The sequence below is a fragment of the Salvelinus alpinus genome, chromosome 12 (assembly GCF_045679555.1).
Source record: "Salvelinus alpinus chromosome 12, SLU_Salpinus.1, whole genome shotgun sequence".
NCBI classification, from domain to species: Eukaryota; Metazoa; Chordata; class Actinopteri; order Salmoniformes; family Salmonidae; genus Salvelinus; species Salvelinus alpinus.
Genome location: NC_092097.1, coordinates 33,790,895 through 33,810,162, shown reverse-complemented (window position 1 = coordinate 33,810,162; position 19,268 = coordinate 33,790,895). Strand labels below are relative to the sequence as shown.

The following is a 19,268-nucleotide window of genomic DNA, read 5'->3' as shown; positions in this document are numbered from 1 at the left end:
ATTCCCAGGACCACCCATACATAAAATACCTTGAGTGTACAAAACATTAAGAACACCTTCCTAACATTGAGTTGCACCTCCTACCTTTTTTGTTCTCAGAACAGCCTCAATTTGTCAGTGCATGGACTCTATAAGGTGTCAGAAGCATTCAACAGGGATGCTGGCCCATGTTGACGCCAATGCTTCCCACCCACAGTTGTGTCAAGTTGGCTGGATGTCCTTTGGGTGATGGACCATTTTTGATACACACTGGAAACTGTTGTGCGTGAAAAACCCAGCAGTGTATCAGTTCTTGGCCCAAACAGGTGTGCCTGGCACCTACTACCATACCCCGTTCAAAGGCACTTACATTTACATTACATTTAAGTCATTTAGCAGACGCTCTTATCTAGAGCGACTTACAAATTGGTGCATTCACCTTATGATATCCAGTGGAACAACCACTTTACAAACTTACATATTTTTTCTTACCCATTCACCCTCTGAATGGCACCCACAAAAATCCTTCTTTAACCCTTCGCACACCCCTTCATCTATACTGATTTTAGTGAATTTAACAAGTGACATCAATAAGGGAACATAGCTTTCAACTGGTCAGTCTATGTCATGGAAAGAGCAGGTGTCCTTGATGTTTTGTACACTCAGTGTATATGCAGATCTGCTTAAAGAAATACTTCAGGATTTGGCAATGAGACCCTTTATCTACTTCCTGTTACGTTCCCACCTGACAAACTCAAAATATCGCTCACAACAAAGGGAACTAACAAAGCAAAAAATCTCTGGCAACCAAAACAAAACAGAAAGGGGTTCAAAAGGGGTTCTGAAAGACACCCACTATGAATGCCCACTAGGTTTGCCTCCAAAAAGACAAACTAAAAGAAAAACCCACAATTTAGGATCGAGAGTAAAAGAATATGGACCAAAACAAACACCTTCCGACTAACGAGATGGACAAGCTAGCACAGATATACCACATACTTACTAATACAAATTTCCTGTGTATTGTCAGCCCTAATCATGTGTTCATTGCAGATGAAGGGATGATCCCATACCGATTTTATTTTTGTCCAATAATAAATTAGTTAACTGGCCGATCCCTCATAAGTATAACCTCTGTGGGTAAATCCCAGGTGCAAAGGATTGAGAGGGGAGAATGATAAAGTGGCCAATGTGTGAGGCGGCTGAGGCCTATAAATAGCCGAGGAGGCTGCTGGGGTAATTGCTTAAAGATTATTTAAGAGGAGCCATCTTGCTGCCACTTGACTCTTGATGAGACACCGCAAATCATCCCAGTCAAGGGTGATGAGTTGTTATTTTTTGAGCTTTTTATCGCACATCATCCACCAAAACATAGAGAATTAGTGTAAGAACTGGGAAGTTGGGGTGGCAGGTAGCCTAGTGGTTAGAGCATTGTGCCAGTAACCTAAAGGTTGCTAGATCAAATCCCCGAGCTGACAAAGTAAAAATCTGTCATTCTGCTCCTGAACAAGGCAGTTAACCCACTGTTCCTAGGCTGTCATTGTCAATTAGTCCGGAGACACATTTTTCCTTCTTTTTTTTGCATACAATATAGCTCAGTATTTGTATTATTTATTTTCTACAGTCTTTTCTGCTCATCTTTATCAAGAGTGCCTATAATGTTGGACCTGACTGTATATCTGACATGTTGTGTTTGAGACTGCAGCTCTCAGAATTAAGGGGTGGGGAGAGTGGGAGATGAAATGTCGAATGGCAAGGATTCTTTTGAGACCAGGTTGTATATGAGGGCACTTGACAAGGAGAACAAACCCTGGGGCTTTGGTTTCTCTCTGTGTCTCTGCTACAAAGCAAGGTTTAATTAGATTTATGAGTACCTGAAAAAACTCTACTGGTCTGGTCTCACTGCAGGTTCTTTCTGCCAGAGCAGTGCAGCAGATACATTAAATGTGGTCGTATCCCCCATTTTGCAGACAGTAAGATCCAATTGTACTGCATCATGCCTTTATGTCCAGTCATTTTTCACAAAATACATTTGTTATTTTTTTTACACAGAAAACATCTCATAAGTTTCAATGATTTTATGATGAATAAAAACTGCAAATACAGTATCATGAACACAGTAGGCTCACTCTCTGACATCTATTGATTTAAAAAGACACCCGCTAGATTCAATTACTGTATGAACACTGAATACCACCTATTACCATCTCTTGGCTTTGGGTTTTGCATGGACAATATGGCTGAGATGTCAAAGGTGTGAGATGTGTAATAATTGTACAAGCTTGCATTGCTCTCACATCAATATTTCATTTGAGGTGTATGTGTGTGTGCCTAGGAGACCAATTAATGTACATCTCAATAAACTGCTGGTACTTAAAATGTTATTACAGCAATACAACTCTGTATTACAGCAAAAAAACACTAAACATAAATACACTCAAAGGGCAAAATTGTTCTGATGGTTTTTGTTTAGGCTTTTGAGCACTGGCGGCGGGAGGCGATACTTAGAAGCCCTTAGCTATATCACTCATTGAAGGTACATCAAACTTCATAGTGGGTTAGTCACCCAACCACCCACTCAGATCATTTCAATATCGCAAAAGATAATCAGGGTGTAAGTAAGCCAAAGAATTTTGAGTGACTGTGAAATTCCAACGTATTATTTTCGAGTATATAGGGATTACCAGTTGTCCTAAATTCTCTCCACCAAGAGGATGCACATATATCACTCCAGTGTAAATTGCTAAATTGTAATTACTTCGCCACTATTGGCCTATTTATTGCCTTACCTCCTTACTTTATTTGCACACACTGTATACAGATTTTTCCATTGTGTTATTGACTGTACGTTTGTTTATCCTATGTGTAACATTTACATTTAAGTCATTTAGCAGACGCTCTTATCCAGAGCGACTTACAAATTGGTGCATTCACCTTATGATATCCAGTGGAACAACCACTTTACAATAGTGCATCTAACTCTTTTAAGGGGGGGGGGGGGGGGGGGGTTAGAAGGATTACTTTATCCTATCCTAGGTATTCCTTAAAGAGGTGGGGTTTCAGGTGTCTCCGGAAGGTGGTGATTGACTCCGCTGACCTGGCGTCGTGAGGGAGTTTGTTCCACCATTGGGGTGCCAGAGCAGCGAACAGTTTTGACTGGGCTGAGCGGGAACTGTACTTCCTCAGAGGTAGGGAGGCGAGCAGGCCAGAGGTGGATGAACGCAGTGCCCTTGTTTGGGTGTAGGGCCTGATCAGAGCCTGAAGGTACGGAGGTGCCGTTCCCCTCACAGCTCCGTAGGCAAGCACCATGGTCTTGTAGCGGATGCGAGCTTCAACTGGAAGCCAGTGGAGAGAGCGGAGGAGCGGGGTGACGTGAGAGAACTTGGGAAGGTTGAACACCAGACGGGCTGCGGCGTTCTGGATGAGTTGTAGGGGTTTAATGGCACAGGCAGGGAGCCCAGCCAACAGCGAGTTGCAGTAATCCAGACGGGAGATGACAAGTGCCTGGATTAGGACCTGCGCCGCTTCCTGTGTGAGGCAGGGTCGTACTCTGCGAATGTTGTAGAGCATGAACCTACAGGAACGGGTCACCGCCTTGATGTTAGTTGAGAACGACAGGGTGTTGTCCAGGAACACGTAACTCTGTGTTGTTGTTGTTGCTTTGCTTTATCTTGGCCAGGTCGCAGTTGTAAATGATAACTTGTTCTCAACTGGTCTACCTGGTTAAATAAAGGTGAAATAAAAAAATAAAAAATAAATACATGTGCCGACTGGACTGTTGAGGGAAAATGTGTCTCCCAAATCCAGGTGTGAGTCCCAAATGGCACCCTATTCCCTATGTAGTACACTACTTTGACCAGGGCCCATCAGGCTCTAGTCCAAAGTAGTGCACTATGCAGAGAATGGGGTACCATTTGGGACACAGCCCAGATCCTGTGCCACAGCAACAGGCTCAGCACACTCCCTTATGATGAACAGAGCTTATTAAACCACCACCAGACCAAGATTCAGCGTTAAAGCTCCACCCTTTGTGCTACTTGCTTTATCTCTGCCTCAGGAAAGAGATACAAGTGCGTGTGAGGGGGAAAAAAATCTTAATTTAAAATCTCACTTCTGAGATTATGGGCAAACAATAATTTTAGATACTATTTGTTCAACTAGGTTTATATAAAAATAGTCTGGTTATGAGTGAAGACAATGCTCCCCTGTGACTCAAATCTAATTTCTGCCTATTTAATCACTATCTGGGTCCTTAACCTGGAAATGTTCAATTAGAAATATAAAATATTATCACCTCCAATAGGGAACAGAACACTTCGGCCTACTGTTTTATCAGCTCTCAGTCTGATTAGTTAGAGTAGCTATTTTCTACAAGGTCCATTTTCTACATAGGCTAAAGCAGGAGACTTTAAATACTGGTTGTGAATTTGACCGCTTTACTAGACACTTAATGTAAAATTCATGTGTTTTCATCATGTATAATTAATTAGACTGGACAGCTGTTTTAGGTAGATAGTAACCTACAGTCTGATGCTTTCCATCTCTACACTCAATTTATGTCCCTACATTTTCCACTGGGGTTGGAATGTCACCCCCCCAATCCATCCAATAGCAATGCCCCAGTCCTTTCATAGACATTAATTACACTCTATCAATATGTTTGTTTGTGACACTCCACTCATTATCCCTATGGAAATGCAGATAAAGACTGAAGCACTTTTTGAATTTGAATTGATGCGTTAACAGTTTTTCCATATTGGCCCCACTCCAATATGTGTTGCCAACTCCCAGAGTTCTATGCAAACACATTTGTAATAATCACAGAAAGAATGGTTCTTCTACCTGTGTGGCTTTGCTCCTTGGTAAAATGTATTGTGGGACTGTTTCTGGAATAAGACTGTAATTACATTTAGCTCATTTGCAAGTCAAACAGTGAGCACTTGCACTCTGCGTCTGTGTGTGCGAGAGAGACATAGAGAGAGACATAGAGAGAGAGAGATAGATGAAGGCTTATTTCTCATTACTTTAAATTCCTGCATGGATTATTTGTAGTCAAAGACATGTAACTCATTCCAGACTTGTATTATTCAGGGTTCAAGCTGAATCGTGCCAGAGCATGACACCTGAATTAGCACCATTTTAGGACCCTGCCCTTTAGGTGAGCACAGACTTGGCAAAACAAATAGCTCATTTGACCTATCCCCCCCTTTTCTTTCTTCTCTTCCACCTCCATCCCTTCTTCCATCTCTCCATTGCCTCCTCCAGATATCTCCTTCAGCTTCCTGCTCCTGTTGTTCGTGGCCTGTGGCCTGGCCCTGCTGGGCGTCATCGTCTTTGCCTCCTGGAAGCTGTGCTGGCTGCCCTGGCGCACCAAGGACCTCTCCTCCAGTGCCACCGCCCTTGCCCCCGCCGCCGGCCCCCCCTCCTCTGCCTCTGACAGACCCTACGACAGAGCCTTCTCAGCACATGCCCACAGGCCTGCATTCGTACGCGCACACACGCATGTGCACGCCATGGCGTCTGACAAGCTGAATCCTTTGGATTCGGCGAGTTTCCTGGAGGCGGCGGTGAAGATCAGCCACACGTCACCTAACATCCCTGCCGAGGTGCAGCTGTCCATGAAAGACCACTTCCTACGCCGCACGCGCATGGCCAGGCAGACCACCGAGCCTGCCTCCTCCAATAGGTCAGGCTCCGGGAGGAAGTTGCCCTTAGACACAGACCTAGGCTGTGTTCCAAACTGCACCCTATTCCTTACATAGTGCACTACTTTTGACCTGGGCCCTTTTCAAAACTAGTACAATATACTGTATAGGTAATAGGGTGCCATTTAGGAGGCATCCCTAGTATCAGCTTATTAGTGTATCCTTCCCAAATCCTAACCATTTGGGTGGAGTAACACAAAACTGACCTAATATCCGTGTCTATGGGCATCCTACTTAAATAGGTTAGACAGGGCTCCTCTGAGCTCCAGTTTATGCCCAGGCCATGTATTAGTATTGAGGTAATAGTATGTGATGTTGTCAGGAAGTGGCTATTTATAGTGTATCATAGTGGTACAGAGATATGATTCATTAGGCATCATATCCACCCCTGTAATATCTCCCTTTGTGACCTTTAAGATGAGATAGATAATGAGGTTGTCAGTTGAATGCCCCTACTGCCGTCTCGCTCCTATTGCGCTAAATGAAGAAAAATCGAAATCATCTAATATCAGAAAGAAAAAGTGATTTCATTTACTCTAAATTGGAATCTGACAACATTCCTCTGAAGGGATGCGAGTGCACAGATTTCGCAGGCATGCCATATGGTACTAACATTATTTCACTGCTTGAGTGTGTAAATTGTCCATGGCAATGATTCAACTGGCAAAAATGTCTCCATGTCTCCAGGCACAGCTCCTTTAAGAAGCACCTCCCCCGACAAATTCAACATGTCACCAGCCTTGACCGAGGCAGCGACTTCCCCTATGCAGAGGACCAATCCACCAGCCTGGCCAGTTTGGGTCGCATCCAGCCAGAGCTCTACAAACAGAGCCCCCTGGAGGCCGACGAGTCCTCTAAGACCTGTGGCAAGATCAACTTCTCCCTCAAGTACGACTATGAGTCCGAGGCGCTCTTCGTCAACATCCTCAAGGCCTTCGACCTGCCTGCCAAGGACTTATGCGGCAGCTCCGACCCCTACGTCAAAATCTACCTCCTGCCTGACCGCAAGCACAAGTTTCAGACTCGCGTCCATCGCAAGACTCTCAACCCGATGTTTGACGAGTCCTTCCAGTTCACAGTGCCCTACGAGGAGCTGGGCAGCAGGAAGCTGCACCTGAGCATCTTTGACTTTGACCGCTTCTCCAGCCACGACATGATCGGCGAGGTCATCCTAGAGAACCTGTTTGAGGCGTCGGACCTCTCTCGCGAGACGGCCATCTGGAAGGACATTCAGTACGCCACCTCTGTAAGTCAATCAATTATCCAATCAAAAGTTTTTGATAAAGCCCTTTTTACATCAGACTTTGTCCATAGACTGCTTTCAAAGTAATGAAACAAATATATTAACATGTAAATTCATTCAACTATACTTTTAACAATATTAGTGGCATTGTCATGTGTGATAACTGTTACCTTCTGTTCTGATGTGTTTTGTCTGTGGCCCTGAACACAGGAGAGTGTAGACCTGGGGGAGATCATGTTCTCTCTCTGTTACCTGCCAACCGCAGGCCGACTCACCATGACCATCATCAAGTGCAGGAACCTCAAGGCCATGGACATCACAGGATACTCAGGTATAGTTGAGTCAGTGGGTTCACTTTAAAAGGTTTTGTGCTTGTTTTACCTTAAACACGGTTGTTCACTCTTGTTCTACACATTGATTTGGCCATCTCTCTGGTAAAAGAGTATAGGCCTATGCTAAATTACAAGACAAAAATGTAATCTGATTTGGTATCATATATCTAGTTTGGTAACACAAGAGCCATACTTAGCTAATTTACATATCACATAATGTAGCTAGAGTCAGGTAAACTTGATCCTTTAACTGGCGAAGCACTTTTAGTTTTAAAGAAATCAAATCATAATTTCTTGTTTATTGGCAGACCCATATGTCAAAGTCTCCCTGGAGAGTGACGGACGGCGCTTGAAAAAGAAGAAAACCACCATCAAGAGGAACACTTTAAACCCCACCTATAACGAAGCTATCATCTTCGACATCCCCCCTGAGAACATGGACCAAGTCAGCCTGCACATATCCGTCATGGACTATGACTTGTATGCCATTATCATAATATATATATATACTTGTTTGTATTGCCATATCAATTGTATTATTTGCCCTTATTATTATCAAGAATAATTTGTAAGTTCTTGTTACTTATCTGTTTGTTTTAGACCTGGGCTCAAATACATGTCTTTGAGTATTTATGATTTTGAAATATGATTTTGGAAGTATTTTCAAATACTTATGTCAAATACTATTTTCAAATGCCTGGGTTAAATATGGGAGTGTATTTAAGTCAGTGTATTTTAATATTTTTTATTGTATTTCCAAATACATTCCAATATTTAACTACTTTGCTTTCAAATAAAGGTTATCTGAATACTTACTACAGAATGTAGGTGAAAGTAACTTTGATATTGGGAATAGTGTTTGAACCTAGGTCTGGTTTGTTTATGCTACAACCCTGAGATTCCAACTAATACTGTCGGTTCTGCTAATAGTAGAAGAGAAAATGTGAAGTTACATGCCAGATGTGGCTGAAGTGTTAATGGGTGCATTTTGCCTTTTTTCTACACAGGGTGGGACACAATGAGGTCATAGGTGTGAACAGAGTCGGCAGTCATGCAGAGGGGCTGGGTAGAGACCACTGGAACGAGATGTTGGCCTATCCCCGCAAGCCCATCGCTCACTGGCACCCTCTACTGGAGGCCACCAAGTCTCAGAAAGAGGTAGATCGGTTACTCCGTTTCCCTGATAGCTGCTTTATTAACTTCTTATGGCTGAAGGGGCAGTATTGAGTAGCTTGGATGAAAGGTGCACAGAGGTGCCCATATTAAACGGCCTGCTCCTCATTCCCAGTTGCTAATATATGCATATTATATTCATATTGGATAGAAAACACTCTGAAGTTTCTAAAACTGTTTGAATTATGTCTGTGAGTATAACAGAACTCACATGGCAGGCAAAAACCTGAGAAGTTCCACTTCCTGTTTGTATTTTTTCTGGGGGTGCCAATTTTCAACCAAGCTCTCATTGAAATCACAGCGAGTCATTGATGAGTTTTCACTTCCTAGATGTCAACAGTCAATAGAACTTTGTCTGATGAATTTAATGTGAAGGGGGGCCGAAGGAGACAGGAATGAATAATCACTTCCACGGGCTGATCACGCATTCACCATGCACCTTCACATGAGGAGGACCTCCGTTCCATCGCTCTTCTGAAGTCAATTTAATTTTCCAGTTGGAACGTTATTCAAGATGTATGTTAACAACATTCTAAAGATTGATTCAGTACATCGTTTGACTTGTTTCTACTGACTGTTACGGATTTTTTGGACATTTCGTCACGTTATAGTGGAGGCGCTTTCTGACTTTGGAATTGTTTACCGAAGGCACGAACCAAAGTAGCTAATTTGACATAAATAACGGACATTAACGAACAAATCAAGCATTTATTGTGGACCTGGGATTCCTAGGACTGCATTCTGATGAATTCATCAAAGGTAAGGAAACATTTATCATGTATTTTCTGGTTTCTGTTGAGTCCAACATGGCGGCTAATTTGGTTATTTATTGCATGGTTTATTTTTCCGTAAAGTTTTTTTGAAATCTGACACAGCGGTTGCATTAAGGAGAGGTATATCTATAATTCCATGTGTATAACTTGTATTATCATCTATATTTATGATGAGTATTTCTGTTGAAACGATGTGGCTATGCAAAGTCACTTGATGTTTTTGCATTTAGTGAATCTAACGCGTCAATGTAAATTCAGATTTTTTGATATAAATATGAACTAAATCAAACAAAACATGCATGTATTGTGTAACATGAAGTCCTATGAGTGTCATCTGATGAAAATAATCAAATGTTAGTGATTAATTTTATCTCTATTTCTGGTTTTTGTGAAAGCTATCTTTCGCTGGAAAAAATGGCTGTGCTTATTGTGGTTTTGTGGTGACCTAACATAATCATTTGTAGTGCTTTCGCTGAAAAGCCTATTTGAAATCGGACACTTTGGTGGGATTAACAACAAGATTACCTTTAAATGATATAAGACACATGAGACACACAATGTCTGAGGAATTTTAATTATGAGATTTCTGTTTTTTGAATTTGGCGCCCTGCAATTTTTTTTTTTTTGTCATATCGATCCCGTTACCGGGATTGCAGCCATAATTAAGGAAGGTATTACTTGCAATGACTGTGATGTGGTTGTCTTACCTACCTTAGTTGGATGCACTGACTGTGTGTCGCTTTGGATAAGAGAATCTGCTAAATTATCAAAATGTAAATGTATGTACACGGAGCGAAAATATCAATGAAACATGTAGAGTGTTGGTCTCATGTTTCATGAGCTCAAATAAAAGATCCCAGAAATGTTCCGTACGCATAAAAAGCTTATTTCTCTCAAATGTTGTGCACAAATTTGTTTACATCCCTGTTAGTGAGCATTTACATTTACATTTAGCAGACGCTCTTATCCAGAGCGACTTCTCTTTTGCCAAGATAATCCATCCACCTGACAGGTGTGGCATATCAAGAAGTTGATTAAACAGCATGATCATTACACAGGTGCACCTTGTGCAGGGGACAATAAAAGGCTACTCTAGAATGTGCAGTTTTGTCACATGCCAAAGATGTCTCAAGTTTTGAGGGAGCGTGCAATTGGCATGCTGACTGCAGGAATGTCCACCAGAGCTGTTGCCAGAGAATTTTATGTTAGTTTCTCTACCATAAGCCACCTCCAACGTCATTTTAGAGAATTTTTCTGTACGTCCAAAAGGCCTCACAACCGGAGACCACGTGTATGGCGTAGTGTGAGTGAGCGGTTGTGAACAGAGTGCCCCATGGTGGCGGTAGGGTTATGGTATGGGCAGGCATAAGGACAATGAACACAATGGCAATTTGAATGCACAGAGATACCGTGATGAGATCCTAAGGCCCATTGGAGTGCCATTCATCCACCTCCATCACCTCATGTTTCAGCATGATAATGTACGGCTCCATATCGCAAATTATGTACACAATTCCTGGAAGCTGAAAATGTCCCATTTCATCCATGATGATCCAAGATGGCGTAGCAGTGTAGGCGTGTTTTGTTTCGTCCTCTCGTGTACTTTTGTATTTTTCGTATTTTTTGTATATATATATTTTTTTTAATCTATCTCTTTTCGATTTTTAATTCGATTATACCTTCCGGTAACCTACCTCACCCAATGTGATACGGAATCGCTATTATTTTTTAACTTTGGAACACATTCAAGAACCTCCAGTAGCTAACTAGCTAATCAGCTACAAGCTATTTAGTCATTTTTAGCCACTGCTAGCAGCTTTTACCTTCTGCACAGACACCAGCCCTGTTATTAGCCTGGATATTACTCACCAATTTACCAGCATCGGACTGTCTCTCCACAACAACGCAGGATTCCTGCCGTAATCCCTGAGCCACTACTTCTGATCCTCACAGCTAGCTTGCAGCTAGCGCCACTGCCACGAAGCTAGCACCAGTTAGCAAACAAAATTCTACAATACCTCTTTCGCCATCTGGCTTGGATTCTCTGTCGACACGGCGCACCGCCGCACCACCACGTCTGGTCTGCCGACGAATACCCCATCCGCTGTGCCCTCAACCGGCCTCCGTCTGAGCAGACCTCCTCCGTCTGAGCAGACCACCCCCGGGCTACTAACTTTAAACGCCGCGTGCTAGCGTAGTGGCGGCTTCCCTGCTCCATCTACGGCTGCCCCCTGGACACTATGATCACTTGGCTACATAGCTGATGCCTGCTGGACTGTCCATTAATTCACGGTACTCCATTCTGTTTATTTGTGTTTTATCTGTCGGCTCTGTGTTTTAACTCAGGCTCTGTGTGTAGTTAATCCGACCCTCTCTGCCTAGTCATCGCCATTGTACCTGCTGTTGCTGTGTTAGCTGACTAGCTGCTGTTATCTCACCTGTTGTTTTAGTTAGCTCTCCCAATCAAGACCTGCAATCACTTTATGCCTTACTGTATGTCTCTCTCAAATATCAATATGCCTTGTATACTGTTGTTCAGGCTAGTTATCATTGTTTTGGTTTGCATTGGAGCCCGTAGTTCCACTCCCCGTACCTCTGATACCTCCTTTGCCCCACCTTCCACACATGCGGTGACCTCACCCATTGTGACCAGCATGTCCAGAGATACAACCTCTCTTATCATCACCCAGTGCCTGGGCTTGCCTCCGCTGTACCCGTGCCCCACCATACCCCTGTCTGCACATTATGCCCAGAATCTATTCTACCACGCCCATAAATCTGCTCCTTTTATTCCTTGTCCCCAACGCTCTAGGCGACCAGTTTTGATAGCCTTTAGCCGCACCCTCATCCTACTACTCCTCTGTTCCTCGGGTGATGTGGAGGTAAACCCAGGCCCTGCATGTCCCCAGGCACCCTCATTTGTTGACTTCTGTGATCAAAAAATCCTTGGTCTCATGCATGTCAACATCAGAAGCCTCCTCCCTAAGTTTGTCTTACTCACCGCTTTAGCACACTCTGCCAACCCTGATGTCCTTGCCGTGTCTGAATCCTGGCTTAGGAAGGCCACCAAAAATTCTGAGATTTCCATACCCAACTATAACACTTTCTGTCAAGATAGAACTGCCAAAGGGGGAGGAGTTGCAATCTACTGCAGAGATAGCCTGCAAAGTTCTGTCATACTTTCCAGGTCTATGCCCAAACAGTTCGAACTTCTAATTTTAAAAATTAATCTCTCCAGAAATAAGTCTCTCACTGTTGCCGCCTGCTACCGACCCCCCTCAGCTCCCAGCTGTGCCCTGGACACCATCTGTGAATTGATCGCCCCCCATCTAGCTTCAGAGTTTGTTCTGTTAGGTGACCTAAACTGGGATATGCTTAACACCCCGGCAGTCCTACAATCTAAGCTAGATGCCCTCAATCTCACACAAATCATCAAGGAACCCACCAGGTACAACCCTAAATCCGTAAACATGGGCACCCTAATAGACATTATCCTGACCAACTTGCCCTCCAAATACACCTCTGCTGTCTTCAATCAAGATCTCAGCGATCACTGCCTCATTGCCTGTATCCGCTACGGGTCCGCGGTCAAACGACCACCCCTCATCACTGTCAAACGCTCCCTAAAACACTTCTGCGAGCAGGCCTTTCTAATCGACCTGGCCCGGGTACCCTGGAAGGATATTGACCTCATCCCGTCAGTTGAGGATGCCTGGTCATTCTTTAAAAGTTACTTCCTCACCATCTTAGACAAGCATGCTCCGTTCAAAAAATGCAGAACTAAGAACAGATATAGCCCTTGGTTCACTCCAGACCTGACTGCCCTCGACCAGCACAAAAACATCCTGTGGCAAACTGCAATAGCATCGAAGAGTCCCCGCGATATGCAACTGTTCAGGGAAGTCAGGAACCAATACACGCAGTCAGTCAGGAAAGCAAAGGCCAGCTTTTTCAAGCAGAAATTTGCATCCTGTAGCTCTAACTCCAAAAAGTTCTGGGATACTGTAAAGTCCATGGAGAACAAGAGCACCTCCTCCCAGCTGCCCACTGCACTGAGGCTAGGTAACACGGTCACCACCGATAAATCCATGATAATCGAAAACTTCAACAAGCATTTCTCAACGGCTGGCCATGCCTTCCTCCTGGCGACTCCAACCTTGGCCAACAGCTCCGCCCCCCCCCCCCCGCTGCTACTCGCCCAAGCCTCCCCAGCTTCTCCTTTACCCAAATCCAGATAGCAGATGTTCTGAAAGAGCTGCAAAACCTGGACCCATACAAATCAGCTTGACAATCTGGACCCCCTATTTCTGAAACTGTCCGCCGCCATTGTCGCACCCCCTATTACCAGCCTGCTCAACCTCTCCTTCGTATCATCTGAGATCCCCAAGGATTGGAAAGCTGCCGCGGTCATCCCCCTCTTCAAAGGGGGAGACACCCTGGACCCAAACTGTTACAGACCTATATCCATCCTGCCCTGCCTTTCTAAGGTCTTCGAAAGCCAAGTCAACAAACAGATCACTGACCATCTCGAATCCCACCGTACCTTCTCCGCTGTGCAATCCGGTTTCCGAGCCGGTCACGGGTTCACCTCAGCCACGCTCAAGGTACTAAACGATATCATAACGATAAAAGACAGTACTGTGCAGCCGTCTTCATCGACCTGGCCAAGGCTTTCGACTCTGTCAATCACCATATTCTTATCGGCAGACTCAGTAGCCTCGGTTTTTCTAATGACTGCCTTGCCTGGTTCACCAACTACTTTGCAGACAGAGTTCAGTGTGTCAAATCGGAGGGCATGTTGTCCGGTCCTCTGGCAGTCTCTATGGGGGTACCACAGGGTTCAATTCTCGGGCCGACTCTTTTCTCTGTATATATCAATGATGTTGCTCTTGCTGCGGGCGATTCCCTGATCCACCTCTACGCAGACGACACCATTCTGTATACTTCTGGCCCTTCCTTGGACACTGTGCTATCTAACCTCCAAACGAGCTTCAATGCCATACAACACTCCTTCCGTGGCCTCCAACTGCTCTTAAACGCTAGTAAAACCAAATGCATGCTTTTCAACCGTTCGCTGCCCGCACCCGCACGCCCGACTAGCATCACCACCCTGGACGGTTCCGACCTAGAATATGTGGACATCTATAAGTACCTAGGTGTCTGGCTAGACTGCAAACTCTCCTTCCAGACTCATATCAAACATCTCCAATCCAAAATCAAATCTAGAGTCGGCTTTCTATTTCGCAACAAAGCCTCCTTCACTCACGCCGCCAAACTTACCCTAGTAAAACTGACTATCCTACCGATCCTCGACTTCGGCGATGTCATCTACAAAATAGCTTTCAATACTCTACTCAGCAAACTGGATGCAGTTTATCACAGTGCCATCCGTTTTGTTACTAAAGCACCTTATACGACCCACCACTGCGACCTGTATGCCCTAGTCGGCTGGCCCTCGCTACATGTTCGTCGTCAGACCCACTGGCTCCAGGTCATCTACAAGGCTATGCTAGGTAAAGTGCTGCCTCATCTCAGTTCACTGGTCACGATGGCTACACCCACCCGTAGCACGCGCTCCAGCAGGTGTATCTCACTGATCATCCCTAAAGCCAAAACCTAATTTGGCCGCCTTTCCTTCCAGTTCTCTGCTGCCTGCGACTGGAACGAATTGCAAAAATCTCTGAAGTTGGAGACTTTTATCTCCCTCAACAACTTTAAACATCTGCTATCTGAGCGGCTAACCGATCGCTGCAGCTGTACATAGTCCATCGGTATATAGCCACCCAATTTACCTACCTCACCCCCATACTGTTTTTATTTATTTACTTTTCTGCTCTTTTGCACACCAGTATCTCTACTTGCACATGATCATCTGATGATTTATCACTCCAGTGTTAATCTGCTAAATTGTAATTATTCGATTTATTGCCTACCTCCTCATGTCTTTTGCACACATTGTATATAGATTCTCTTTTTTTCTACCATGTTATTGACTTGTTTATTGTTTACTCCATGTGTAACTCTGTGTTGTTGTCTGTTCACACTGCTATGCTTTATCTTGGCCAGGTCGCAGTTGCAAATGAGAACTTGTTCTCAACTAGCCTACCTGGTTAAATAAAGGTGAAATAAAAAAATAAAAATGGCCTGTATACTCACCAGACATGTCACCCATTAAGCATGTTTGGGATGCTCTGGATTGACGTGTACGACAGCGTGTTCCAGTTCCCACCAAAATATACAACAACTTCGCACAGCCATTGAAGAGGAGTGGGACAACATTCCACAGGCCACAATCAACCGCCTGATCAACTCTACGGGAAGCAGTTGTGTTGCGCTGCATGAGGCAAAATGATGGTCACACCAGATACTGACTGGTTTTCTGATCCACGCCCCAACCTTTTATTTTTAAGGTATCTGTGACCACCTGACTGTATTTCCAGTCATGTGAAATCTATAGATTAGGGCCTAATTCATTTATTTCAATCTACTGATTTCCTTATATGAACTGTAACTCAGTAAAACCTTTGAAATTGTTGCTTGTTGCATTTCTATCTTGTTCAGTATATACAGTGCATTCTGAAAGTATTCAGACTCCTTCCCTTTTTACACATTTTGTTATGTTACAGCATTATTCTACAATGGATTAAATAAAATGAAAAATCCTCATCAATCTACACACAATAGCCCATAATGACAGAAATCTTTGCAAATTTATTAAAAATTGAAAACAGAAATACCTTATTTACATAAGTATTCTTACCCTTTGCTATGAGACTCAAAATTGAGCTCAGGTGCCTCCTGTTTCCATTGATCATACTTGAGATGTTTCTACAATTTGACTGGAGTCCACCTGTGGTAAATTCAGTTGATTGGACATGATTTGGAAAGGCACGCACCTGTCTACATAAGGTTTACAGTGCATGTCAGAGCAAAAACCAAGCCATGAGGTCGAAAGAATTGTGCCAAAGCAAAGATCTGGGGAAGGGTACCAAAACATTTCTGCAGCATTGAAGGTCCCCAAGAACACAGTGGCCTCCATCTTTCTTAAATGGAAAAAGTTTGGAACCACCAAGATTGTTGCTAGAGCTGGCTGCCCAGCCAAACTGCGCAATCGGGGGAGAAGGATCTTGTTCAGCGAGGTGACCAAGAACCCTATGGTCACTCTGACAGAGCTCTAGAGTTCCTCTGTGGAGATGGGAGAACCTTCCAGAAGGACAACCATCTCTGCAGCACTCCACCTGTAATGGTCTGGGTGTAGCTGGTGCAGAGGAGTCAGGTGCAGGACAGCAGAGATGAGTAACACAAGTAACTTTACTCAAATATTCCAATAACATGTCGTAATACCGAGCCCACAATAACGGACTGAACATACATAAAACAATCACGCACAAAAACCATGGGGAAAACAGAGGGTTAAATAATGAACATGTAATTGGGGAATTGAAACCAGGTGTGTAAAACAAAGACAAAACAAATGGAAAATAAAAAGTGGATCGGCGATGGCTAGAAGGCCGGTGACGTCGATCGCCGAACACCGCCCGAACAAGGAGAGGGACCGACTTCGGCGGAAGTCATGACACCACCAATCAGGTCTTTATGGTAGAGTGGCCAGACGGAAGCCACTCCTCAGTAAAAGTCTCACGACAGCCCGCTTGGAGTTTGCCAAAAGGCACCTGAAACACTCTCAGATCATGAGAAACAAAATTCTCTGGTCTGATAAAACCAAGATTGAACTCTTTGGCCTGAATGCCAACCGTCACATCGGGAGGAAACCTGGCACCATCCCTACAGTGAAGCATGGTGGTGGCAACATCATGCTGTGGGGATGTTTTTCAGCGGCAGGGACTGGGAGACTAGTCACGATTGAGGGAAAGATGAATGGAGAAAAGTACAAAGATTCTTGATGAAAACCTTCTCCAGAGCACTCAGAACCTCAGACTGGAGCGACGGTTCAACTTCCAACAGGACAATATCCCTAAGCACACAGACAAGACAACTCAGAAGTGGCTTCGGGACAAGTCTCTGAATATCCTTGAGTGGTCCAGCCAGAGTCCAGACTTGAACCATATTGAACATCTCTGGAGAGACCTGAAAATAGCTGTGCAGCAACGCTCCCTATCCAACCTGACAGCTTGAGGGGATCTGCAGAGAAGAATGGGATAAACTCCCCAAATACAGGTGTGCCAAGCTTGTAGTGTCATACCCAAGAAGACTCAAGGCTGTAATTGCTGCCAAAGGTGCTTCAACGAAGTACTGAGTAAAGGGTCTGAATACTTATATGAATTTAATATTTCCATTTTTTATTTTTAATACATAATTGCAAAAATGTCTAAGTGTTTTTGCTTTGTCATTATGGGGTATTGTGTGTAGATTGATGGGGGGGGGGGGACTATTTAATCCATTTTAGAATAAGGCTGTAAAGTAACAAAATGTGGAAAATGTCAAGGGTTCTGAATACCTTCCCAATGCACTGTATATATATCCATCTATGTTTAGGATTTCTGATGGTAGGTAAACTCCTAACAGTGACAGCAATTTCCATGTTGGTGCACTAATCTTACCATGTGAAATGTCTCCTACAGTGGAAAACCCGCACTGCAAGCTTTGACAGCCAAGACTCCTGTCCCTCTCCAAGACTTCTGTCTAGTCCATGAGGGAGGAGCCAGAATGTATTCTACACTACTCTACGAAGCCTGCCCTGCAGCAAGGCCTGAAATATTGGAGTGTCCCAGACCCTGTGCCTCAAAAAAAGTAAAGTGCAGTAAGTTATTCTGGAATAACAGTCGGTTTACACTGGACATTATCTCCCCAGCACACAGACACAGAAATACAGACAAACACACACACACATTTCTCTTGTTCCCTCTTGGACAGCCACTTTGTCATGGAATGTATAGTGTGTACTGGGTCTGGTGGGATCAGTATTATTGCAACAATATTTTTGCAGTTGAGCTCAGCCTGGTGTGTTTATACATCTGAGGTTAACATCTATGTGTATCTGTCTGAGGTGTGGTCAGGGCGTTATGGCAGTCTTGTGAACATACAGTACAACATCATATTAAATAGGTAAAATGTTATAGTTGCTGCTGTTGAGTGCAGGATGTTCTTGAAGTACCCTATGACCCTCTTACAGCAAGTCCAAAACAATCAACAGGGTATTATGAAGTGAACCATTTTATACACATTTGTATTGTTACTTAAATAATTGTTGGTTTACTACAGTGGATGTTCCAGGATGATAAGTGTTTCATCCCTCTACTTTATTTTTATTTGTTTTATGTACACAACATACACCATACCTGGCCATCATATATTTTTGACGTCTTAAGTGTAGCTGCATTACGTGCTAAATACGTAGCTAGCATCATTACAAATAATGTGGTTTGGTTTGTGGCGGTACTGTTAAAATTACACTGTAGGTATGGACTTAATGTACAACAGTATATGTATATAATGCCCTTTGATACTGACATCAATAATAGCACTGTATTTAGAATCACATATTTCTTATATTATCCACATGATTATCCCCCTGAACTTACTTTTCTGTTTCAATTTCACAGTGACTACAACTTCACTGCTCACCTGTGAAATGTTTGCCAATAGTCTCCTGTTCAGGCAATGTCATGTACTTTGTTGAGGGACTTGGCTTGATCCTTGACTCATTTGCATCATCAGCCTTGTGATAAGAGTTTAAAATAAGGACTCCTGTTTTTTCCAAGCAATTTAGAGTAACTTTCCACTTTTGTATTGAACATTTGTATTTGTAACAACTGTTTCCAGGCATCCCTTGTATTTTAAAGAAATTATAATAAAGTTGTTGATTCTGGTTCTAACATTCCAAATTGAGTGCAGAGGTTTCTGTACCAAATATTAAGTTCTGCTTTTCTGATGTATCAAATACTTATGTCATGCAATAAAATGCAAATGAATTACTTAAAAATAATACAATGTGATTTTCTGGATTTTTGTTTTAGATTTTGTCTATCACAGTTGATGTGTACCTATGATAAAAACTACAGACCTTTACATGCTTTGTAAGTAGGAAAACCTGCAAAATCGG

The 19,268-nt window shown here is 43.4% G+C and overlaps 1 protein-coding gene across 1 annotated transcript in view; it reads left to right on the top strand.

Annotated features, from left to right (window-relative positions):
- LOC139535281 (synaptotagmin-6-like) overlaps positions 1-19,126 on the top strand; it is a 99,185-nt gene extending 80,059 nt beyond the window's left edge. Inside the window, exons 3-8 of the mRNA XM_071334598.1 lie at positions 5,245-5,665; positions 6,372-6,930; positions 7,138-7,258; positions 7,568-7,739; positions 8,267-8,417; positions 17,788-19,126. Coding sequence (XP_071190699.1) covers positions 5,245-5,665; positions 6,372-6,930; positions 7,138-7,258; positions 7,568-7,739; positions 8,267-8,417; positions 17,788-17,859 — 1,496 coding nt within the window. The 3' untranslated portion in view covers positions 17,860-19,126. The remainder of the gene's footprint in view (positions 1-5,244; positions 5,666-6,371; positions 6,931-7,137; positions 7,259-7,567; positions 7,740-8,266; positions 8,418-17,787) is intronic.
- Positions 19,127-19,268: the final 142 nt, after the last annotated feature.